At 41.4% G+C, this 25,774-nt stretch overlaps 1 protein-coding gene across 1 annotated transcript; it reads right to left on the bottom strand.

Annotated features, from left to right (window-relative positions):
* Window positions 1-15,275: 15,275 nt before the first annotated feature.
* LOC147460735 (dirigent protein 2-like) lies at window positions 15,276-17,051 on the bottom strand. The gene has a single exon (XM_086499395.1). It carries the CDS (start codon window positions 17,049-17,051, stop codon window positions 16,476-16,478), a length of 576 nt encoding a protein of 191 aa, XP_086355521.1. The 3' UTR covers window positions 15,276-16,475.
* Between the last annotated feature and the right edge of the window lie 8,723 nt (window positions 17,052-25,774).

Here is a 25,774-nt window from a genome sequence, read left to right as displayed (position 1 = left end):
TGCAGCTACCATTAGTGACAACTTTCCTCTTTCGATAACTGAGCATATTTTGGAATGAGTTGCAGGAAAAGAAGCTTGCAGCTTTTTAGATGGATTTTTGGGATACAATCAACTTTTGGTTGACCCAAAAGATCAGCATAAAAGTGCTTTTGCAACAGAATGGGGTATATTTTCCTATCAAGTTATGCTGTTTGGGTTAACTAATGCTCCAACCACATTTCAAAGGTAGATGAGCCATGCTTTTGAAGAATATCTCAGGAAATTCTTAGAAGTATATATGGATGATCTATGCGTACATTCATCAATCCAGGCTGATCATTTTGAACACCTCAAAAAGGTATTTGAAAAATGTAGACTTTATAGGATTTGCTTAAATCTTAAAAAGTGCACATTCATGGGTAGACAAGGAAAAATTCTTGGACATATAGTGTCTAAAAATGGCATAGCTACTGATATTGAAAAAAATAATGTCATTGCTGATTTGCCTAGACCAATAACAGTCAAGGGGGTACAAGCCTTCATGGGGCATTGTGGATATTACCGACGGTTCATCTACAGGTACGTTATTATTGCCAAACCCATGTATAGCTTGATGAAACAATTTGAGTGGACCGAGGCATGTGAAGAATCCTTTATGAAGCTTAAGAAAGCTCTCACCTTAGCTCCAATATTTAAAGCACCAGATTGGAATAAGATATTCCACGTACATGTAGATGCTTCCAATTTTGCTATCGGTTGTATACTAGCTCAACCAGGAGACGAGAAAATTGACTTTCCTATTTCTTATGCTAGCCGACAGTTGAACATGGCGGAAAAGAATTACACCACCACCAAAAGGGAAGGATTAGGAATGGTCTATATCGTTAAAAATTATAGACATTACCTATTAGCCAACAAGTTTGTGTTCTTTGTGGACCACCAAGCCTTGTTGTATTTGGTCAACAAGCCATGAAACACAGGAAGAATATTGAGATAGTTCATCATTCTTTTGGAATTTGATTTCACTGTGGTTGTAGAAAAGGGCACTACATATCAAGGAGCAGATCATTTGTCAAGGATTATTTCAGGAGAATCACCTAAAGGGGTAGACGATGATCTATCAGATGCCTATTTGTTCTCCGTGGATATGATACCTCAATGGTCGGAAAACATTGTGTCATTAATCACAATAGCTCAAGTGGATTCACAAATACCACTTCCTATTACGATCAAATTAATCGAGCAATTGGCTATGTATCAACTACTAGCTGGTAGGCTATACAAAAGAAATCGACATGGGATATTTCTCTTATGCATTAATCCTGAAGAAAAACAACAGTACATGAGTGAAGCACATGTTACCATAGTAGGACTTCACTTCACAAAAGACCAAACTATGCAATGAATCTTGAGACTTGGAGTATTTTGGCCGACTATGAGGAGCGATGTTCGATCTTTTGTAAAGGATTTCCCTCAATGTAAAAAACAAACACCCATACCTCATGTAACATTGTTTCAAATGTCACCTATTCCTAAGTGGAGTAACTACTAGTTACTTACTTGATAAGCCCAACATTTTCTGAGGATATGAGTAAACGCCGTCAAAGAGCAATTGAAACTGAAACAAGAGACAATGCTCTTATTGGGAACCAATTGTATCAAAGAGGTAAGGATCAACATTCGCGTCTTTGTGAAAATGAAGACGAGTATATTCCGATTATAGAACAAGCACATGCTGGATTAGCTGGAGGTCACTTTTCTAGTGAGACCACCGCAAGAGCAATCTTGATGGCAGGCATATGGTGGCCAACACTTTTTGCAAATGCCAAAGAATATGTTCGAAGGTTTGATGCTTGTCAACGAGCAAAAATGCCAACACGTTTAGATAGCGTGCCCTTAAGACAATGGGGGCTAGACTCTTTCGCAAAATGGGATATAGATTTTGTTGGGCCTATACAACCACTTGCTTATAGAACCCAAGCTCAATATATCATTGTAGCTATGGACTATTTCACCAAGTGGGCCGAGGCTAAAACAACTCAAAAGAATGATGCCAGAACCACTGCTGCATTCTTATATGAGTACGTATTCACGAGATATGGACTGCCAATAGAACTTGTCAATGATCGGGGAACTCATTTCCTCAATGAGGTAATCGAGTATTTGCTTAATGAGTTTATGGTCATCCATAACAAATCAGCTTCCTATCACCCACAAGCAAATGGACAAGTTGAGCATACGAACAAAATTCTTAGCTCATTGTTGACTAAAGTGGTTAGTTCAGGAAGGAAAAACTGGGAAATGAATCTCCATGGGCTTATCGAGTTTCATTCAAAATAGCTTTAAATGCTACACCTTTTAACCTTGCTTATGTTCTTGATGCCATACTGCCAATAGAATTTCTATTGCTAACATTAAGGGTAGCAAGAAATCTTGAGTGGACTGGACATGAATTGTCAAAAAGACTTGAAGATTTGGAAAAGCTAGATGAGCAAAGGTTGACTGTTGTAGCTCACATCTATGCACAAAGGCGAAAACAAAAACAGTTTTTTGATTCTCACTTAATCACAAAAATCTTCAAGAAAGGACTTAGTTTTAGTCTATTCCCTTAAGGAACACATTCCAAAGTTTAAGAAAAAGGAAAATGAACCATTTATCATTGAACATGTATCTCCAAGTGGAGCAGTAAAATTGTCCACGCTAGATGGTGAACCAATGGCTAATTGGATTAGTGGATGTCGTTTAAAGAAATACAATTTGTTGCTAACCAATGAATTGCTAGAAAGAATGCATGCAGCTAGGCAAAGAAAGATTAAACGATAGCAGGTTATTGATGAATCCCAAGAGGAAGCTTGGCTTCTGGTACTCAAACGGAAAGCTGCTCTTAAGAAGCAACAGATATCAATTCCCATCAACACTCTGAAAATAGATGACTGACAATGGGAATTACCTAAAGATTCAGTTTCAACAGATGATGACTGGTTAGACGGAATGGACCTGCACATCAAAATACATCTCAACAATCATAGCACCAATGCCTTAGTCGACATAGGAGCTAGAGTAAATGTAGTAAGTTATTCCACGTACAAGAAGGCAACAAGTCAAGCATTGACAGCAGGAATAGCGACAATCAAAGGATGCAACAAGAACCCAACCCCAACATTGGGAGTAGTGAACTTGAACGTGATAGTACATGGATGTTCATGTCCTCATCAATTTGTATGCTTACCAGATGAACACATGAATAAGATGATGATTCTGGGAATTCCCTGGATGCGGACATACAAAACAGTACCAGATTGTGATACAAATCAGCTAAAGCTATCACCTAAAGGCGGGCAACTCATTGTTCCAATTGCACCAAGCAAAGAGGAATGGAAAGGAGGAAATCAGCAGACCAAACCACGAAGTAGTCAATCTTCTCCATCCCCTCGACAAGCAAATGCTACAAGTAGCATGCAATGAGTCAAGAAAATTTGGGTACCAAAAGCACAGCTTAAGGATAAACCGATTCAAATATGGGTACCTAAAACTTTACCGACAAAACAAAAGAAGGTTCCAAAGGTTAAAACACAGAGACGAGCATCTTTGAACAAGGAATCTAATAGGAAATTTGTTTGGAAGAAAAAGGAGCACTTATCTTCTCCACAAACTGTAAAACCAATCAAGCAATGGTGAGTTAAGTCTCAAAAGACTCCACCACACCATACAGCACCAAGTAGACCAACCTACCAATGGCAAAAAAAAGCTTCACAACAGTCAAAAGTGCTAGCAACAGCTCAAGCAATCAGTGTGTTGAAGCATCCGGATGGTACAATCAAACAGAGAGCACACAAGCTACAAGATTTGCTCTTTGGCAGACATCAGCAAACCAACCTCGACATTGAGTTAATTACTCAAGACCCAGCTCTTTCTCAACATAGTGGTTTGAATTGTATTGATCTTCAAAGCATGGTAGAGCCAACCACGGCTATGCATAGACATGGTTGTTCAACCCATGCACACAGTCGTCCCGAAGTACGCCATCTAGGAGGGGTGGAAGGGCACTAAGTACTAAGTAATTAAGGGCAATGTTTGAAGAGGGAGAAAAAAGTTCGATGTTAACGTGTGATTTTTTGCAAAATTACCTAATAATGCCCTTATAATTCATCATCAAGGGAAATTCACTGATAATATCTTCCCAATGAGTGTAAATAGTGTATATACTATCAGAAAATCATCAAAAAATAGTCCTTTTTGGGTTTTTTTCATCATTTTCATTGATAATGAGACTTAAAAATAGAAAAATCCAACAAAAAACAATAAAGTGGTATCTTTCTATATATTTTGTTAATTATTGGATTTTCACTTTACTTTTTTAAAGCATTTTGCTATTTTCTTTGATTTTTTTGAATAAACAAGTCAAAAATTAATAATAAATAGCAAGAAAGCTTAGATGGAAAAAGGGAAGACATGATGGTGATCAGAAAGACAAGGTGGACAAGCACAAAAGATTTCAATGAAATTAGAAGATGGAAGCGGGAAGCCTAAATTAGGCGGTCAAGCCTACTTTTGCAAAATTCTTGCAGAATGAGCTACAAAAATCCGACCAGGAAAATTTTTGAGTTTAACATAGTACGGCCTAGTAGGACTAACGGTAAATCTGGGGAAAATTGGTTCGGGAAGTCCGGGTATAGATATCCAAGGTAGGCTAAAACCACCTCATTTCCACTTGCAGCCTTTGTAGAGAGAGCTTTCGACCTCTTTCGCGCGTCTTTCCCAGAGTCCACAGTTTCCCGTTTTCAGTGGCATCTCACATGAGACATGAGGGATAAGTTCTTTACTTGTCAATGATCCATCTTGTATGGCCGGTAGCTAGTCTAAATCCCTAGAAAAAACCCTAGAAACCGAGCAGTGCACGAAGACCTACGACCAAAAACTGATCATAGCGGCCTGTCAGCTCGACCAAATCAGATGGGATTTGAACTGCAACATGCCCTAACATAATAGAACCTTTCTATAGCATCAGTTGACCATTCGGTAGGGGTCGAGGGGATCCCCAATAGAAAAAGTTAGGTTTTTGGCAGATGCTAGAATTTCGATCTGACTCCACAAATAGCTTGCGTAAGAGGTTCATATACAATGTATATGATTGGTTTAGTAGAAACAATCAAGAAAAGCCATCAAAAAACAGAACACAGCTCGAAGGCTACAAAGCATCAAATTTGACATATGGGGTCAAATTGACTCCAAATGAGTCAGAATTGGATGAGCTGCTTCACGACTATGTTGCGGACAAGTCCAAAGCCTCAAAGTTGACTGACCAACTCAACAAGTAGTGTAGTCACAGAAAATGGTGATTTCAAATCAATGCGTAATGTCATCAGCAATCCTTGCTATACCCCTTGATAAAGGTGGAGTTACTCCAAGTAAAAGAAAGACTGTACGCAGACATGCAAACAGATGGCACAGATCAAGACCACCCAAAGTGGAGGTTGGGCTGGTTGAACAAGAATCCAAGGTATTTGATTCCGTTCACAAGAGCACCTGCAGCCCTGCAAAGAGATCCCATTTTTTGTCCTGTACCAAGAGTAAGGACTTGGCAAGAGAATGAGGCACTAACAAAGAAGAGGCCAACTTGGCTGAACTACCCAAGACTGCGAGCTCCAAAGAAAGGACAAGCCACAGAGGAATACATGGTGAAAACCCTGATGGGCGCCATGTATTTCTTCAAAAGTCTATCGGATCTCTTCTGTGCAATGTTATATAAAATATGCCAAATGTTGCTCACCTGTATTGAAGTTTTTCATGAGCCAGAGCAAGCAGGGACCCCGTGGATGTCATTCCTTGAGGGAAATAAAGGGTTATGCTATGATCGCAGTAGTCAGCTTTCTGAAGAAGTTCTCTGTGGCTTCTACGCCCGGTGCATGTTCTTACCGTCACATAATATGTTGGCGTTCAAGGAAGCTTTCTACACGGGATTCTTCACTTGGCGAACGAAGATATTTGCGCCATTGATCATCAACCTCACATCTAGGTTGTAGGCTACTCAGTGGTGGAGCTGAAGAACAGAGTGACCATGCAGTTTCTACAAGTGCCTGATAAAGAAAGGAAAATCAGATACCAAAAGGCACTGAATACGCTTAAAGACCGACTCGCCAGCCGCCAGCCCGAAGACTATTTCGGCCCATAAAGCTGTGTCAAGGGAAGACACAAGCGAGGGGGGGGGGGGGGTATGTTAGCAGCAAGCGAACACGGATACCATTTTTTCGGAGTTCTCTTTGTAAAACACTTATTATTTTGATAAATTGGGAATATTGTAACTCCTATTTTCTCGAATAAAATCTGTAATTAATGAGCCGAGGCTACAATCTTCCAGATTGTATCAGACTGTCATTACCCATCTTAGGTAAAACTCCAGATTATTAGTTTTGACCACCCAAAAACCTTGGCTAAGGTATAAAAGCCAATTTTTGTAAATTTTTTAATGAAATACACAGCGTGAGCTAATGGTGCTCACTCCTCTCCTTCTTGCGCTTCCTACTCCCTCCCTGGTTGCCACATTGCAGTCGTGTTTGTTGCATTGCCACCGCAGGTAAGAGCTCTACGCATTGATGTAAACACATCACAATAATTTGTAGCTTTTGGCGTCGCCGACCCGCAACCTAATTTCATCATAACTAGGAATTTATACTTTCAAATAAAAAACTAAGCATAGGCGGGGTATTGGGGCATCATTGCTAAGCATTTAGATGCATTCTAGGTCGAAAACGACTAGGTCAAAAATCCACTGTTATTAATAATCGCGATTTTGGAACTTGACCTAAAGTGGGGTTTGAGACCATAAGCATATGTGCTTAGGTCTTATAAACATGTCCTAGAAGTTTCATTACGTTTGGATGTCATTTGATGCTATAATGGATGTGATTTGTTTTCCGATGAGCGATTGGCTTTTGGTGATTTCAGTCACTTGAGTGTAGCCTGAGTTAGATGCGATTTGTTAGTTTTTTTTCAAGAGATTGAAAACTTCTTGTAGCCTCTATGCACTAGTCAAGTCAGTTTCATCCTATGGATTGACAAATTAATCGTGGTTCGTGCTAATACTGCAATAAGATCGGATGGTGAGGTTAAACATGCGTCCCACACGAGGTCATTATTCAAGGGATATTGATAAGATGGATGATGTTCCTGATGGAATTGAGTTCCGTATTTTCCATAAGGCCGATAGAGCCCATTGTGGTGCTAATTTCCTGTCTAGAAGTACGAATGGCTACTCTAAGACATCTTTGAGAGATGAGCCAGTGGATGCAGAACTATTTCAAATGACAGTTGAGGAAATAATTGATCCAAAATTATATGATGTGTATCATTTCCTTTTTAAATGAGTATTCCCAGATAACTGGACTCAGAGTCAGAAGAAGGCCTTGATCATTAAGAGTCTGAAGTTCACCATCATTGGTGGATCACTGTACGGACTGGGAGTGGATGGGGTTCTTCACATATGTGTGCCTATGGAAGGCAGAATGCAAGTTATTTCAGAAGCACATGATGGGGATTCTGGAGGAAATTTCTCCACTGATATTAATTACAAGAAGATTTTGTAGGCTGGTTTATGGTGGCAAACTTTAATAGCTGATGTTAGAAGCTTTTGTAAAACGTGTGATATATGCCAGAGGATGGGTAGACCCACAATAGCAGATATGAATTCTCAAATTCCAGTCTAGCCACTGGGACTGTTTATGAAATGGGGTCTGAATTTCATGGGTCCATTCAAGAAAATACACCAAGGAAGAATAGGTATATATTGATGGCCACCTGTTATGTCACCAAATGGGTGGAAGCTAAGGCTCTTCCCGACAACATAGCAAAGTCCATTGTTGTATTCTTATTTGAAAATATTGTGTGCCATTATGGATGTCCTGTGGAGATTGTATCTGATTAGGGAAAACACTTCATAAATGATACTATGGACATTCTAATGGAAATGCTCTCAGTAAAGCATCGAAAATCAACCCCATATTATCTTAGATGCAATGGGAAAGCAGAGAGAAGTAACAAAACTATGAAGACCATTTTCACCAAAACTGTGCAAAAAGAACCACACGAGTGGGATCTGAAACTCCAGACTTCTCTCTGGGCATATAGGAAGCCTTTAAGGTCACCTCTGGACTAACACCATTTAGAATGGTGTACGGCACTGAAGCTGTCGTGCCTATGGAATTTGTTATTCCCAGTCTCAGAATGGCAGTCGAGTATGGATTGGATTTTAAACACAATCTTAAACACAGAATGGAGGAGTTAACGCAACTGGATGAGTTGAGACAGAGGGCTATGTTGGAATAAGAAATTGTTCATCAAAGAAGGAAACACTGGCACGACAGAAGAATCCAAATCAAGGAATTCCAGAAAAGAGATTTGGTTCTGCTCTATCAATCTAAATTGGGTCCTAAGAAACCAAACTTAAAAATAGCTTGCGTAGGTCCATACAAGGTGGATTAGGTGTTTTCTAACGGCACAGTAAGACCGAAAGACTTATCTGCATTACTGCTGCTAGGGGTATATAATGGGGCCAAAATCAAGCTCTACTATTCAAAAGACAGAGAGACTTCCAGGGATAAGGGTACTGGTAGTCTGGGAACTGAAGACTAGGAAATTCTAGAATCAGCTATTTTAAGCATTTTTCATGTACAACCAATCCCAGAGCCAGTCAAAAGGTCATAAAAGTCTCAATACGACAAAACCATCTCAACACCAGAATGAGTAAAGTGTTAGAACTAGTATCAGTTTTTATGGAAAAAAGGGTCAGTTGGACTATCTATGATAATCATTTCAAATAACATGGAGAGTATTAGCCAATGCATGTATGCCACATCATTAGCGGTGCACATAACTCTAGGAACAGTAAGTAATGGAGCTTTTATGGCACGAACGCATATAACAATAAGGCGAGTAGGCATTTTTTCTCGTAAATCTCCTGCGCGACGTCTGCCTACTGTTATCCATTCGCCATTGCCGAGCTCTGAAGTTTCATCACTACAACCACAAACTTCTTCGTCTGAGGAAACTGTTGATTGGTATCTATCTTTACCAGCCACACCAGGAAACGAGTTTGAAGATTCAAGTAAGTCCTCTTCTTCTTCTTCTACTGATTCATCGTCTTCAGGTGTATGTGTAGGAAGAAAAATTTCAAAAAATATGCAAGAAACTATAGAGGAAATCCAAGCACTTATTGTTGTTGCAAAAGCTTCTCTTCCACTTATCCCTCACAGTAAGATACAACGGTATGTGTTTACTGAGCAAGCCGAAGCATTAATCCGACTGTGGGATTTGCATGTGGTTGTGCAAGCCACAAGAATTGAGTTTGACACAGCTATCATTAGACAGGAGCTTGATTCCTTCAATGTTGATGAAGGAAGTGCTATGGTATATGGTAGGAAAGTGTCGATAACTCTGGAAAATATTGCTTTTTCATTCAAGATGCCAAATGAGCCAAAGCCATGTGTGGCAACAACAGAACAAATTAGTGCATCTCTGAAAGAAGATGATGCTTCCAAGAAGAAATTCAAAGCCAATGTGCAAGGGGTTCCAGTAGCACGTATGGACATCCCCGCTGCTTATCTCTTTGTGGCTGAGGCTGTGAGTCTCAAAAACAACCCGACTTATGTGTCAGAAAAATTGTTTGCTATGCTACTGGCAAAGAGATTAGATGCCACACTTTCAATTAATCTATGTCAAATTCTGTCACATAATGTGCTTCAGTAGACTGCTAAGTTGAAGTCCCAGATTGTTTTCAGAGCCTGGTATGTTAGATTCTTTACTGGGCAACTTCTCCGGCAGCTCATGACCAGGTAAGGATGGCTTGGAGCCAGAAGCCCTTCCCAGCAACTAACAATGTGGATTTATCATCAGATGAAGAAGCCCCAGATAACCAGTTAGCTCTCACTGGACAGAAGAGGAAGGCCACACAAGAGGAAGTTGGCAGTTCTAAGAGGCAAAAAACTACATTGGCCAAGAGCAATGATTTCCTAAAGCAGCTAGAAAGTCAAGTCAAGACTATGTCTGAAAAATCTTTAGTAGACCAAGCTTTAGCTAGCCAGATAGACCAGCCTCCAGTCCAGACCACTGGTGGAACCAGTCACTAAGTAGGGAGAAGATCAACGACCACCAGTGAAGAAAAAGACCAGCCAGACATGACCAGTGTTGAGCAGCCAGTGGTTTAGACTGATAAGGAAAAAGGACCAGCACCTTCTAGTCCAATTGGTAAAGTTTCCATCCCTTACGGTGAATTGGCTTTGACTTTAACCAAGAAGGACCGGTTACAACAGCTGCAGACTCATCGTCTTAGAGGACGATTAGTCTTGTATAAACCTGATTCTACCACACTACCATATACAGCTCCTGTCGCACAGTTTATGAGCCAGTTGCCTGTGACCCAGCAACGGTGAATGATGATTGTTCAGTACTTATTGAGGCGTCCCCTGGAACACAATTATTAATGCTATAGGACAAATTTTGGATGCCATCGGCTCATGATGAAGTGACCAAGTTAAAGGCTGAACTAAAGGATAATGAGCAACAAGTTGAGACGTTAAAGCAGGATATAGGAGCACAATCCCTATGGCACAATATCCTTGAAAATCAATCAGCTAGGATAATTCAGACTTTAGAAAATAAGTTGTCAAAGATGGAGTCTGAGGTGAGGGTGCTAAAAGAGAAAAGGTAGAGGCTGAGAGAGCTCTTGAAAGATTCAAAACCATGATGCGAATGAAGAGATTTGATTTCAACTCATTGCTGACCTGCTACACTGCATTGAAAGCCACTTTAACTGAAAGATATATCTATAATAATTTGTCTGATATACTGAATCTAGAGGGAAATGATGTTTTCAATATAGATAATCTGAAGGCGCTCATGGAAACAATGCAGAGCGATTTGCTGGATAAACTTTCTAAATACAACAGTGCTTTGGCAAATCAGGCCATCCTGGACTATATTGGACAACAGAATAACCTCGATGAGGTGATGATAAAGCAGTAGAGAAGGAGGATGAACCAGTAGAAATGCATGATGATGATGACTCTCCTCCATCTCCGCCTTTAGGATCTGGTGCTGGTGGGTCAGCTGCAAACAAGGGGCAATTAGCCCAATACAGACTAGCCAGACCAGTATAGGGGTCTGCAGTCGGGAGATCGGCAGGCTCGAGATCAACAACCAAGCAACACTGGAGATTCACCAGTACACTAGTCATAGCACAGTTCGGATGTGAAGGGGAAAGGTAAAGCTGTGAGGTTGAGATTCTGAAAGGTGATGAGCAACATTCATTACAGCTCATCACACTGAACAAGAGGCTAAGACATCAGCAAGCTCCTATAACTAGGAGGTATCTAGAGGATGATCTTCTTCTTTTTGATCTTGAAGCAACTATATGTCGGTGCCAGAGAAATGATCCAGCTTTGGAAATCAGCCACTTTTCATGATCAAGAAGTGTGCAAGTTACCTGAACATCCTAGTAGAATTCAGCTGCTAGAGAGAGTACCTAAATGGGCACTAACTGCTGATGATAAACTGGTTAATCCACACTGGTAGTGGTAGTCTACTGCAGACTATCATTCCCTATCCATCGAATTAGAGCTCCTGCTGGGGAACATGCCAACATATAAATGTATGAAAGAGGTCAGAAGTCAATTGAAAGAAGTCTTACTACAAATGCAAATTGCTAGGGGAGTTTTGGATCAGAGGGTACAAGCTATTATTGAAGATCAGACTTCCAACAATAAGGGGCCTCAAACTCAAATGACAGTAGAAGAACATGCAACTGCTCTCCGAAGACTATTTCAGCTGGTTAGAGTTACCAAAAAGATGATGCAACAGGAGAACCAGGCTATCCTTAAATTTTTGGAGTTTGTACTCGATATCCCAGTCCTCTTTACCGGCTAGAGAAACTAAGCTGCCTAGGTTTTTCCCATCATTGCATCCTCAACATCCAAAACCAGTAGATCAGCTCACATACTATAATATCATTGATGATCTTCACGATTGGTATGAGCGATCCACTGTAGAATGGAAAACCTGGCACAGACTGATCGATGATGCTCTGCAACTAGATGATGTATTGGAAATACAAGGAGAAATGCGGAGAATCAAGTTATCTATGGGCCAATGGAAGATCCATCTCAGAGGACTCACCAAGATCACAAACTTACTATGGAGTGCTCTAAGATCCCTGAAAAGGATATTACAGCTAAACCAGGTTTAGGCCCACAATACACGGAAATGTCTGAGATACTCTTTGAAGCTAGGATTAAAACAAATCAGCCTCTCCCTGAAGGATGGCTCCATACGGCTTCGCATTGTCATAAGTTGGCCAGATGCCGTCTGACAAAGGGAAGATGTACAATGTATGATCCCGACACTAAAACATATAATCCTCTCACACCTTATGAATTGGAGATGTCCATGGCAAGGCGAGATCAGTTGGAGAAGGAGGCCATTTATCGACTTATCCAGAAGGACAATGCTGGCACTGGAACTTCTGAAGCACCAACACCGAAGAAGGGCAAGCGGAAGCGGGTTCAATGGAAGGATACTGAGTAGTTCTATCTCAAAATCAAACAGTGGATTTTCCCAATAAGGCGCTGGAATTTCTTTGGTAGGATACCCTTGGAATTACAATGATAGGGGTGTCAAGCACTCAACAAGCATGAAGTATGGCATAAAGCTAGCAATACCAGAAGAGCTAGCAGCTCCGGAGGAGTACTATCATGAGGAACATCGGCCAACTCAAGAGGAACATCGACCGACTCAGGAAACATACATATGGGTTTAGGGTTTAGGGTTTGGACCTCAACCACAAATCTAGACAGGTTTCTCAACACTAATTCATAATCAGTTGGTGGATTTTTCAAAAGTTCTGGAGTCATACCAAAATTCAAGAAAGGAGGGAAGGATATAGAAGGCGAAGACAGTCTCAACATGCGGGAACTATCTCTTGGAAGCCGAACAGTGGATCAATCAGTAATTATCACGACAGTTACCATAGTAACTTCTAGAAGGCTATAAATAGGACCCATTACATTGTAATCGGGCTGCTTACTTCTTGCTTCTTAGTTTTCTTGCTTCTTACTTTGGAGTTCTTTTTGGCTTAACCTTTGAGCAATTTCCTAGAAACAATCTATTCGCCTGTAATTTTTGTATCCTACTACTGTAATCGTTCAAGCTTCAAACCGTTCCATCTTGTACTGATTATCCTGAATATGAATCTAAAAGTGCAATCACTTTTCCAGTTGTCTAGTCTATCTATCCTTTCAGTTGGCTAATTCAGTTCAGATAACCATTTCAGTCTAGTTCTGGTCTTTATTCCAATTTTACTGACTGAACTAGACGGCTTACTATTAGCTTTAAATTCTAACACTGGAATTCGCTATCTGAAGAGATCAGCTCCAATTCCAAAGAGGAAAGAATGTTTGACTAATGTATGAGAGAAAGAGATGAAAAGAGAGAGGAAAAATGTATGAATATAATAGGTTTGAGTTTTAATTAAGTGAATGAGTGAAAATAAGTAGGTTTAGTTAACATTTTGAGAAAATGACCATAAAATGATGACTAAATGAATGTTTAACAAGTGATAAAATCAGGAGGCCTGCCCTCCTAAGCTTAGAGAGGTTCAAGGTCAAAGAGTCAAAGGATGAGAGGGAAAGAGAGGTAGAGAGAGTAGAATGAGCTAGAAGAGGTGGACATTCCTTTTTTCTCTCTCCTTGGCGATGGTATATTGGATGCCAAGTAGTTTTTTGTGTCTTTGTCTCACCCTCATCTACAAGGGAGGCCCTTAATGGAGGGTCAAATTTATCTTTTGGACTCATCAAAGGGGTATCTAGTCAGATACCCTCTCAAAAGCAAAAGAAAGGCAATAGCAGTGAGCAAAAGGGATATGAGCTATCAGAAACGAGAGAGAGGGAAGGGGGATTTGATGCATGTAGAAATTGGGGCAAAACCTGTAGGTCTTACTTTGACTAAACTAGGAATATCCCCCTCCCCCTCTAATTAAATAATATATTGAAAGAGTAAGAAAGTAAACCCAATCACCTAATTTTTTTTAGGATAGCTTGATTAACGGGAGTCTAAGGAGCGAGATAGAGAGTGCAGTGCCCTGTGTCAACGGATTGAGAGAGATCTACTCAATGCGACTAGCACTAGTCATGGGCTTAATCTCTCTCTCTCTCTCTCTCTCTCTCTCTCTCTCTCATGAGGAGATGCCCTCTCTCTAAGGCCTCAATCCTTTGGGCAAGCCAAAAACATTTGTCATTGAAAGAGATCTATGGGGTCAAAGTTTCAATACAGGGTAGAGAGTGGATCATGATGTAGCCAAATGTATTCCTATGCCTAATTAGATCCATGGTGACCCATGGCCATGGTCATCTTTGACCCTATTTTGGTCACCTTCACCATAAGTGGAAAATTTGTCCTTATGATTTGATTTGACTAATATATGCCAAATCTTATAATACTTTGCATGTCATTATAGACTGTAAAAGTTAAAAAGTACCATTTTTCACCAACACCTTAGTTTTAACCGGTTTGGACATTCTCCTATTTGAATTTTTTTCATGCCATACATCCATAATTGACTATGAGACTTAGGTCAGCAAGCACAACCTTTTGTATACGATATGCGAGACGTTCAGGTCAAAATATCCTAGGGTTACATTAACTTCACCCTAGTCTCTATTGTTTTCCCATTATATTAGACTTGAAGGGATAGCGAACAAACTTTTAATGTTCCATTTGGAACTAGACCTCATCATCATGCTCTGAAGACCCATTAAAAGCTATGATGTCAACCTTATGCCATTTAGAGTTGTCACATGGATCGTGATCCACAAAAATTTGATCATTCAAATGCCAATAATACCCCTATGTAGGCACTACAAAGAGCACATCACTATGAAAGTTCTACTTGTTTTGGAGACACCTATCATGTGCAGCTCACTATGTGTGCATCTAGAACCAATGTATTGGACTTTTTATTTGTACACATACATGCTTGATTCCAGATGTTCTTTGGAAAATGCTCTCTCATAAGGATTGATTCAATAATTTTTCCCAGCTAAAACTCCAAAAGGAAACAATCCATGAGCATATGAAAGAAAAGAATGAAAATATCTCAGGTTGCATGCTCGTGACATGTTTTGATTTGAACTCTAAGGAGTAAGCATTTTGAATATCTATTAAGGGAATTTTGAGCCATACAGAATCTAAGACTATAAGATTGGAGGAAACTTATTTGGTAGATTGTGCTTCCAAGGGATCTTGGGGAAACAATTGCTCAAATAAGAGAAGATTTGGATCCAAATAGTTCTTAGACAAACAATTGGCAATTATAGAGATCCAAAATCCGCAAGAACGTTGACACAGAGTAGCATATACAAGCTTGGCACAAATATAACACTTGCAAGGGGAGTAGCAACTTATCTATGATATGATTGTGAGGAGTAGAAGTAAACATATCTAAGAGAACTTGATGATTGGTTTAGATTGTCGTTGGCTACTAGGAGGAAGCTTACTTCTTTTGTCATAATCTGGTATAGATTAGTGCCCAAAGCCATGAAAAAGTGGTGATAAAAACTAAGAACAACAATATATATCTGATACTAGAAATTTGATTGATTATTTGTTGAAGTGATGAAATGATGGATCCTAATAGAAGGAAGCATATCTATCTTTTTTGGATGAGTTAAATATAGAAATTAAAGCACATCCCTCTCGAATTCCTTTTGGGTGAAGTTATTTCACATCAATACAAAGAGGTGACAAGAACTAGAAGACATGGGTGGGTAGGCTAGGTGGATAAAGGACTAGAAAATGCTTAGTTTAGCCGAAGAACTAGGGGTGGCCCATGGGGTACTCTAGCAAGGTTGCATATGTTAGAGCGAGGAAAGAAGGGGTGACTGGGTATGGTGAAATAAGTAGAGGTGAGGACAAGAGTGCTAGAAGGCAAGTAGAGGTATATGTGAGAGCAGAGGATACACTATTGTACACGGTGGATGCAGTTGATATAGGTGAGCTTGGTTAGGTGGCCTAACGAGTAGTGCTAGGCAAACTAGGGGTGCCAAATGTGTTACTATAAAGCTTGCCACAAGGGAGAGTAGGCTAGTGGTGATGAAGAAGGGGTGATCAGTGGGTGGGGCGATGATAAACTTCAAGGGCTTTTGTTTATATGGAAGAAGTGCTCGCCATTTAAAATTCCAAGATAAAAAAATTCAATGACTTTCTCTAGTGCCATGTAGACATTAATGCTCGAAAGTTAACCACTTGGGAGTGGGTATGACAAGAGTGCTAGTAGGCTCATAGAGGTCGAAGTGAAATTAGGAGAGCAGTATGGATGGTGGATGAGACTGGTTATGTGCCCTGAGGCTTATGCAAATTGGCCCATGGGTTATTATAGAGCTTGGCAACAAGGAAGAAGAGTAGGCTAGTGGTGAGTGGCTAGTGGTACAAGAAGAGCAGAAGGATATTGCTAGCTAGTAGTAGAGGTCGAGGTCGAAGGAGAGGGTCCATTTGGCGGGGGGAACGCGGTCAATTTGGACGAGCTTGCAGGAGGCGAGGCCGCGGGCGCCCAGGAAGCTGCCGGTGCCGCCGATGACGGAGAGGTAGCGAACGGGGTCGACCTCGCGCACTTGGCCGAAAATGTCGAGCGTGCCGCGGTGGCGGCCGCTGGTGATGTTGGCGGTGAAGATGTGGAAGAGCATGAACTCCTTAAAGGAGTCCAGCACGTAGAAGCCGTGCGCCTTGCCCAGCGACTTAGAGTCGTTGGCCGGCCCGGCCGTCAGCGGGTCCTCGAACGTGTTCTGCACGCCGAACCAGAAAGGGTTGGCGAAGCTGACGTTGGGCGGTCGCCCATACACCGAGTTGAAGTAGTCGCGATTGTCCACGTTGGGGTTGTACACCGTGTTGTGCAGGTAGAATGTGAACGTGCTCGGACCGCAGGGCAGCCGCTTTCTGGACGACTCGTGCCTTTCCGCCCTACTCATGTGCGCCATACTTAGAAGCACCATAGCCTGCAGTACTACTACAGAGATGAGCTGCCTAGCCGCCATTGTGAATGAATACTCTTTCCATACTACGGAGCCCAAGAGCTCTTATAGTGCCGCAGGCATGCTTATCCATGCGCACGTTCCTTTGAACCTTCCCAGCTCACATTCACACACACACACACACACACACACACACACACACTCATTCCCATGTGCAGAAAAGCCCGCTCTTCCCCTCCTCCACGATCACCCACTTGCCACAAACTGCCTCTTTCTTGCCTCTCTCACACTTCCCAACCCATCATCATTTGACTTTCACTTCAGACTTCTAGAGCCAGCTGTCCCATTGCCTCCACTTCGATACTTTGAGAAGGTGGAACTTCGCAAAAGATGGACCTTGCATCTTGACTTCAGTTGGGCACGGGTCTTCAAGAAGGCTGGTTTTGGATGGCCGAGGTTTATGGTTCAAACCCCAACTCAAATCCCATACCAGTAAAAACTTGTCACCAAATTCAAAAAGCCTATCAAAGGAACTACCAGAAGATGCTTAAAATCTAGGATTGGACCAATTTTCCCCACACTTCCAAAGAGAGACACACACACACACACAATCACAATTACGGCCATACTCACAATTGTGACTGGAGAGAAATTATATTACAATTTAATTACATGCCAAAAAGAAATTATTTAGGGATTTATTTCATGGAGAGTCTAATGTTGGAGTGAACTACAGCCATTTGGTACCAAGATGAGTAGCTAAAGAAATAATATGAGTGAACTTGGATAGTATTAGAGTATGAAGTAGAAGGGAGAAAAATAATAGGCTCTCGACACTTGTGACACCTGTACTGATGCACATAAACAAAGTTTGCTTCCCTCGGGGCATCGATGCAAGCTATCGATATCTACATCGCAATCAAAACATCAATATAGATGTCTATATCGGCATTAACAACTGTGTCACTATGTACGTATATCGATGCCTATATAGATTGTGATATCGATGTTGCATTAACATATCTACCGATGCATACATCGATGCTTAAAGGTACAAAAATTATGGGGTGGCAGGACCAAGAGCAATTCACCATTGTAAATAGATTTGAACTTTCAAAAAGAATAACAAATTGACCAACATCAACTTAACCTAAAAACATTGAGATGACACAATTGGTATGTGGAATAGCATGTCGGCTTCACGTACACCAACCTACAATATGCTGGCATGGCATCTTGGCTGGACAAATGCTACTACTCCCATCACGCCAACTGGTTCCCGTTGCTTCTTGAAATGCAAGTGGTGACCTCACAAAGCTTGTCAGATCACCCGTCGTTGTACATGAAACTTAAAATAAATAGCCAAAGGGGAGGGAAAATACCCCAAAGAATCTAAGAAGATGCTTATCATAGGGATTCACTTCTTGAATAACCCTCTCTTTCGAAGCCTGACTAAGAAAGCTCTGAGCAAGCTTAAGAAAAATGTTGATTTGGAAATCCAAAATCTTGGGATATCTTTGCAAGGAGTATCCAAACAACAATTACAAGTGCAGGCCCTAGAATAACAAAGGCCCGTGAGGAGTGCCTGAAGCAACTTAAAGATGAATTCAATTTGCTAACACTAAGAAAGCAAAGGCTTGGACTCAGAAGAGGAGCACCAGAGATGGATGGAAGTTAAAATAGATGTGGTTGAATAACAGCTGGAGGAATTTAGGAAGACTAGATTAGTAGCCATAGAAACTTACCTTTAGTCAGAGGCTGCAAATCAAGTGCAGTTCTTGAGGGCCCTAGAAGTAAAGAGGAACTAGGACCTTATCCATCACTGGCTCACAGATGGGGAAGGGCCTCCTTGGAAGTGGATGTTTCTAGTGAAACTCTTCTCGAGAGCATAAAAAAGACTATCTCCCATTTGAAAGCCAACCTGCTAGAGAAGGCTTTCACCAAGGATAAATGCTCTTGTGCGCTTCAAGGATTAAGCAAGGAAAAGTCCTCTAAATGGGACGAGCTAACAACTAAGCTCTTCATTTAGAATTCTGGGAAGATTTGAAGTTCCCAATCACACATACGGCTAACCAAGACTTGATAGAAGGAGTTCTAGATTCAAGTACGGTAAAGAAGGTCCTCATCAAAACTGTCAAGATATAGAGAAGGAGAGAGCTTGAGCACTTGCAAGCCTTGTCCACCTATGTTTTGACATCAATTGTCGTTCTATTGTTGTGCTTGGTGGTTGCCTCTTCCTTTGCCTCGTCCACAACATGTACCACGTCCTCTTCCTCTTCCTTTGTCATTGAAAAGGACTTGTTCAGAATGGTTATTACCATGTGTAGAAGAGTCTTCCTTAAGTTCCTTCTCTTCCACAATCAATAAGGACACTAAATCTGTAAACGGGGGAATATTCTCTCGAAGATGAATTCTTTTGACACCGACAATCTAGTTAAGACCATCATTGTTGGACGACATGTTTCCAACCCTTCACACAGTTTTCGAATAGCCTGCTAAAAATAGTTGGTTACCACCTATAACCAAAATCTGTGTACATACACCTGTTTCACTGTGCTAAAAAGTATATGTGCACACTATAGCCAAACCAAAGCTTTCAGCACCACCAATATGTAGATCTTCAGAGTCCCAAACCTTAGTGTTTCTGCATGTGAACACACACTTAATCCAAAATGTGGTCAAAACATGCCCAAAATGGAATATGGCTACATACTCCTAGCTGTAAGGATTATATAGAACCATGAGATGTACAATATCCAAAAGAAATCACCTCAATTGGAAATTGTTGATAATGGCTTCCAGAAATATCGAAGCCACTTCCTAGGTTGCTCTTGCTTGTTGCTGCTCCAAGCTCCTCAGACACAACCAGACTCTAATACCTACCACCTCAGCAAGTTGGCCAATTCCTGATGGACTGGATGAGGATGAGATGGCCATCACTACACAAAAATTCTCCAGCAATAGCCCCTCCCTTGGTATTGCTAAAAATCCCTTTGAAACCTACACTGATCCTTACATTTCCTGCCCGACTGCTAGAAGTCTATTTGGGTGATGCTAATCACAAACCATGGACACTTGGCAACTTTGCCTTACTTTCCCCCTTAACTGAAGGACTATTTTCACTCTCATCAATGATAGGGACAAGGAAGCTGTGAAGATTGGGATGCAACAAATACTGCCGAATAATTGTTCTACTATTATTGAATCTTATTTAATGGCTTGCCCTTTTTCTATGAATAGCTTTGAGACACATAGATGTAATGCTACTGTGGGATGCCTACTTGGAGTGAAAGGCCTAATCAGTACACTACTAGCCGGGATTCTAATTACACTACCCAACTTTGGAATGTGCATCACCCTTTCATTAAATGTGGATGTGACCATGTAGGAGAAGGGGATTTTTGCAAAGATGCTAACATCCTTTGGTTTGACCATGCCCTATGGATGATCATGCATAACCTTTCAATCTTCTTCCGTGCCTCTTCCCTTAAGAAATCCATGTTAACCTTCTTAAGATGGATAACAACTGAGGCTCAAGAAGCTATCAAAGCCTTGTTAATCCATGTTTTCTAACAAGAGAAGCTCAAGGATGCAGTGAAGCAGGTGGCTTTATTTGGACAGATCCATGTCTCTAGCAGTAATATTTCGGATGTAGATGTCTTCATCAGAAAGGCTATATCCCCCAGCAAGGATTTGGTACATGATGACAGGACCCCAAAACGAGCCAGAGGGGAATTTCAAAAAAATAATCGTGGTAGGGGTAGGTTTATTAACTCTAATAGGGGTGCATATTCGGCTCCTCCCCCTATTGAAAACTGGAATGCCTCGTCACCAGTAGACTCTGTTGGTAGCTGCATGACACCTACAGCCTCTCATACCCCCAAATTCTCTGTAAACCTTGGACAACCATCTGCCAACTCCAATGGTCGAGTACGACAAGCTTTTAATAGGAGCTGCCTCCCAAGTGCTAAATCACTTCTCTATGGCTAATATGTGATCGCGTATGCAGGTTTCAAAGGATGTTGCTGGACATTTATCTCTAGCCCCCTTGCAAAAGAAAAAGGATCGCCTTTTTGTCAACATTTTGTACTGTAACTCTTTGATGGACTTACCTAGTCTAAGATCTTTTTTTGGGGTGTTCTTTTTTGGATTAAACTTTGAGTTGCCCCCTTCATGGGAAAAATGTATGCTTACCTGGAGCTTCAAACCTTCCTTAAAGATTTTACTTTTTAATCAGAAGTGCGTGTTTACTTCCAAGCTGTTCCTAACCTTGGTCATGTGTTGGCTGGTGTGGAGCACCTACTGGTTCCTCAAGAGGTTAAAAGAATACTCATGATGGGGTTAAACCACATACCATCTTGCCCCCTTGATCTATATGAGGCTTTTAATGAACTGTATATGGTCTTGTTAAAACTGATTGCTGATAAGATAGTCATCTTACCTCCGATTTTGGATATCAACTCGGTTACGCAATATTTTTATGATTATTGTTTGGAATGGTTACCCCAGAAGTTTGGTTATGATGCTGATGTAGACATGAATGTCATATTCTCCTCTCTTAAACATCGATATCTTATTACATCTGTTGACAAAGCCCCAAACAACCCTCTTTTTATTTGTAAAGCAGTAATACAAGAGCAGATTCAATGCAGACTCACCAGTAGTGATTTCACTACTTTCTTGCAGGACCCTTCTTATGCTATCATAGATATGATTTAAAAAATGAACTTACCATCCTCGGCCCCTTTTGCCCTTTCTAATGGCATCATTTAAGATACACAAGAATAGTTTTAGATGGCTGACTTGTGGTGCTTCTAGTATTTATTCAGAAGCCTCGTTGCTCATGGCATGCCTCTTAAAGACTTGCCTACCTTTGCTAAAACATAGAGCTAAGGCAATTAATCAAAAAGATCTTCTATGCCATAACTTAAGGATACAATCCTGGTGGATTATCGAATCCATCTATGATTGTGTAATTAACCTACCAAATGGAGCTAGCATATTCTACTCAGCAGACATTAAGAAATGTTATGAGAATATCCCCCATAATGGAGATTGTAGACGGCTGGAAAGTCACTATGTGGGAACGTCTTCTTAGAAGATGGGCAACGAACTACTTAGTAATTACTATGGTAATTACTACAGTAAACCCGAAGTGTATAAATAGGGCCCATTACATTGTAATCGGGTTGGCAATTGTTATCACTTGGGTTAGCGCTTTGGCTATAATTGTACTTGAGAATCATTGGTAGTATTGTCGGTTGTACTTTCTCTCTGTAATCATATTCGCTGTAGTCTTGATCTGTAACCCCAATCATGGCATATATTTTAGTTATACTTACTTCTTGTTCAGTCTTCTGAATCTGAACCTTAATTCCAGTACCTAAGTCTGATTCTTCTTTCAGTATCCACATTCCAGTTTAGTCTCTGATTCCTGTTCAGTCTGCTGTCTGAAATCTTCCCATACTAGTAGCTGCAATCTTTCAGCACTGGAATTAGTTGTCTCAAGAGATCAGCTCCAATTCCATTTTGGCGATCATGGTGGCTCGAGCTGAAGCTCGTTTGACTAAAAGACTCTTATCCCAATTGAAGTTTTCAGCAATGGCACCAAAATCCCATCGTGGCCGGAAATCTACCATTCGTGTGGACCCCATTCCTGAGCAGTCAGGAAGAGAGTCTGACCCAACGCAAGAGAAGATGACTGACACTGAGGCTCAGGAGGAGCAGGCTGATGAGGCGCAGGACTCACAGCACTCCAGTCATTCTCGACGCCGATGGGCAGAACGGGAAGCACAGAAGCCAAAGAGTTCCAAGAATTCTCAGTCTCGCCAGAGAGATGAGGATACCAAGGGCAGTAAGGGAAGTCACCGTACTTCTAGCAGACAAACCAGAGAAGACACTGACACTGAGACAGAGACAGAGATTGATTGGGATGCTGACACTAACAATTTCAAGAAGGCTCCCAAGAATCATTCTAAAGCCAAGAAGAGAAGTGCCAGGATCAGTAGTAATCAAAATGATTACACAGCTTTCCTGAAGATTTTCTTTCCAATATTCAAAGGGGGGAAAAAGGATGATCCAGATGTTCACATACAAGCTTTCGAGCAGTATGTTGAACTAAAAAACATTGATGAGGATGATTGGGGGGAATATTTTCCACAAACCTTGAAGGAGGCAGCGAGGAAATGGTATTACCATTACCCTGCATGCCAGATGAGATCATATAACAAATTGCTTAAGGCCTTGAGGTTGGAATATTCAGACAATAGAGGGGAAAAAGATATTCTCTGTGAATTAGATAAGATCAAACAGAGAAATTTGTTAGTCTGCAGCTATGTGGAAAAGATAAAAGAGCTAACCAGGCAGTTGCAAGAACCGCCGTTTGAGAAGAGATTGAGGGCATGGTTCCTGAATGGGTTCAGAAGCAAGAAGCTTAGGGAACAAGAAGTACCAGCCCCTACAAAAAAATTCAATGATCTGGTCCAAAGGGCATTAAAGCTGGAATAACAGGCTAAGAAGGAGAAGAGCCACAAGAAGCGCAGGACCAGTGGCAGTAGCTCTGCTACTGAAACTTCCGATTCCAGTGAAATGTCCAGTAGCTCCGAGAGCAGCTCCAATGAATGAGCAAAGGAGAAATCAAAGAAGGGATCATGGACCAGAAAATTGAAGAGATGGCTAGGCAAATTGCATAAATTAGCCACACAAGACAGCCAATCCAAAAGATGGAGACTTGGTGTTCAAGATGAAAATCCAAGGACCATATCTCCACTGAATGTCCACAATGTACCTACTGCAAGGCCTTTGGTCAACTATGGAATAATTGTGGCATCAGAATTCACCATTTTAAGAAAGGGAAGGATCTGTCAAGGGTTGCCTACACTGAACCAGTGAAGGTAGAACCAATCAAATTAGCTCAAGAGGAGAGACCAGGTACCAATGGTACCGGTCAAGGACGTGGCAGATACCAACCAGGAATGGGGAGAGGAAGAGGAGGAGGCAACTTCCAGAACAGGAGCATGAATTGCTATACTTGTGGGAAGTATGGTCATTTTGCAGCCCAATGTCCAGATGCACCTGTAAACGACTACTACTGAGGCTAAGGCACTAGAGCCAGTCCCAATCAGGGTGGTTACCAGGAGCAAGGGAGTAGTCATTGAAGAGATCCCAGACATTTCAGAAGTACCAGTCAATCCTAACAGCAGCAAGTTGGCTCAACAAAAGGAAGTTTGGAAGGCCAAAGGTAAAGAAAAGGTGGTAGATGAGTGGCAAGAGCAGCGGGAACTAGCAGCTAAAATCACGGAGGATTTAGCTAAGAAGCTGCAAGAGCAGCCAGAAAGTTCCGAAGCTAGAGTCATTTAGAGGATACCAGCCCAATCGACTGATAAAGATCAGTCAGTACCGGCCATGACAGAGACCATGCTGGCTGTGGTATATGGACTAGCTGATGAAATGGGAGTGGATGGAAAGAGTAGAAGCACTGCAAAAGAAGAATGGCAGTGTGAAGATACCAGTTCTTCAAGCTCTGACAATCAGTCTGACCAAGAGAGAGAAGAAGTTCATGTGAAAATTTGTGATAGAATCCAGAAGCTGACTGTAGAGGTGAAGGTTATAAGAAAGACCTTGCATGAGGTGGTTAACTTTATCAAACAGCGCAGGAAGACTGAGGCAGAGGCCACAACAGTGGACCTGATGGCTGTCTGGGATGATGAAGTTCCACTTATTCAGGTAGACTACAAGGTCAGGAAGCAGTGGGAACCTCTCTCAAGCGTTATCTTGGATGGAGGGGCAGGAGTCAACATAATGGGAGCCCATCTTCAGCAAAAAGAATGGGTATCATTAATATGAAACCAGCACCATTCAAAGTGAGAATGGCAGATCATAGAGTTGTACAGGCGATGGGTATGATTGAAAACATGCAGATAAGAGTTGGGAGGGAGAAATTCAAAACCAGTTTCCTAGTCCTAGATGTGCAGGGAGCATATGGAATGCTACTAGGGTGCCCATGGTTAAGAACAACACATGCTGTTCATGACTATGCAAACCAAACTCTGACCATAGAAGGGGCCAGTGGTGGCAGAATCCAAATCCAGACCAACAATACCACGAGCTGGAAAAAGGAACTGAGGTCGAAGGAGTTGTGTCAGAACTACAGAGCCAAGAAAATCGAGCGAATGCTAGCGGCTATGAACATATTTTCTTTGGCAAAAATCGACTTGAATGCAGTCTTGCTGAACAAAGAGCAAGCTGACAAGAAGAAGAGAAAATTCCCTGAATAGTTTACTGAAGTCAATGCAGGGGAAAGAATAGTTCAGCTAACTGGAAGAATAGAGGAACTAGCTGATATTGGCATAGTAGAGAAACCACTATGTTCTGAAGAATACCAACTGGATCAGAGTAATGATTCAGAAATGAATGGACCATCTTGGGACTACGCTGAAGAATCGACCAAATGAAAAGGAGGCGGACCAAACTGGTTGCTCCCAGACGATCAGGAAGTAGAAGAGTGGAACCTAGAATCAGAGGAAAATCCCAGAATGATCAAGGTTAACAAGCACCTCAACCCAGCAATGAAAGAAAAGGCACGAAAAATGTTCCAGAACTATAAAGATGTGTTTGCCTGGGAACATACAAATTTGAAGGGAGTAGATCCTGAAGTCTGTCAGCATCGAATACCACTGAAATCGGTGATGGGGGCTTTTCACAAGCCAAGCTCCCATACCCCTCTTCTCTCGTCCCCACCCCATGAAAACTCCCTCTTAGGGAGGGAGTGATAAAAGGAATTGGAA

Source organism: Adiantum capillus-veneris, chromosome 3 (assembly GCF_014529385.1).
Source record: "Adiantum capillus-veneris isolate H3 chromosome 3, ASM1452938v2, whole genome shotgun sequence".
Classification (NCBI taxonomy): domain Eukaryota; kingdom Viridiplantae; phylum Streptophyta; class Polypodiopsida; order Polypodiales; family Pteridaceae; genus Adiantum; species Adiantum capillus-veneris.
Note: the sequence above shows the minus strand (reverse complement) of the source record. Positions and strands in the feature narration are given on the sequence as shown.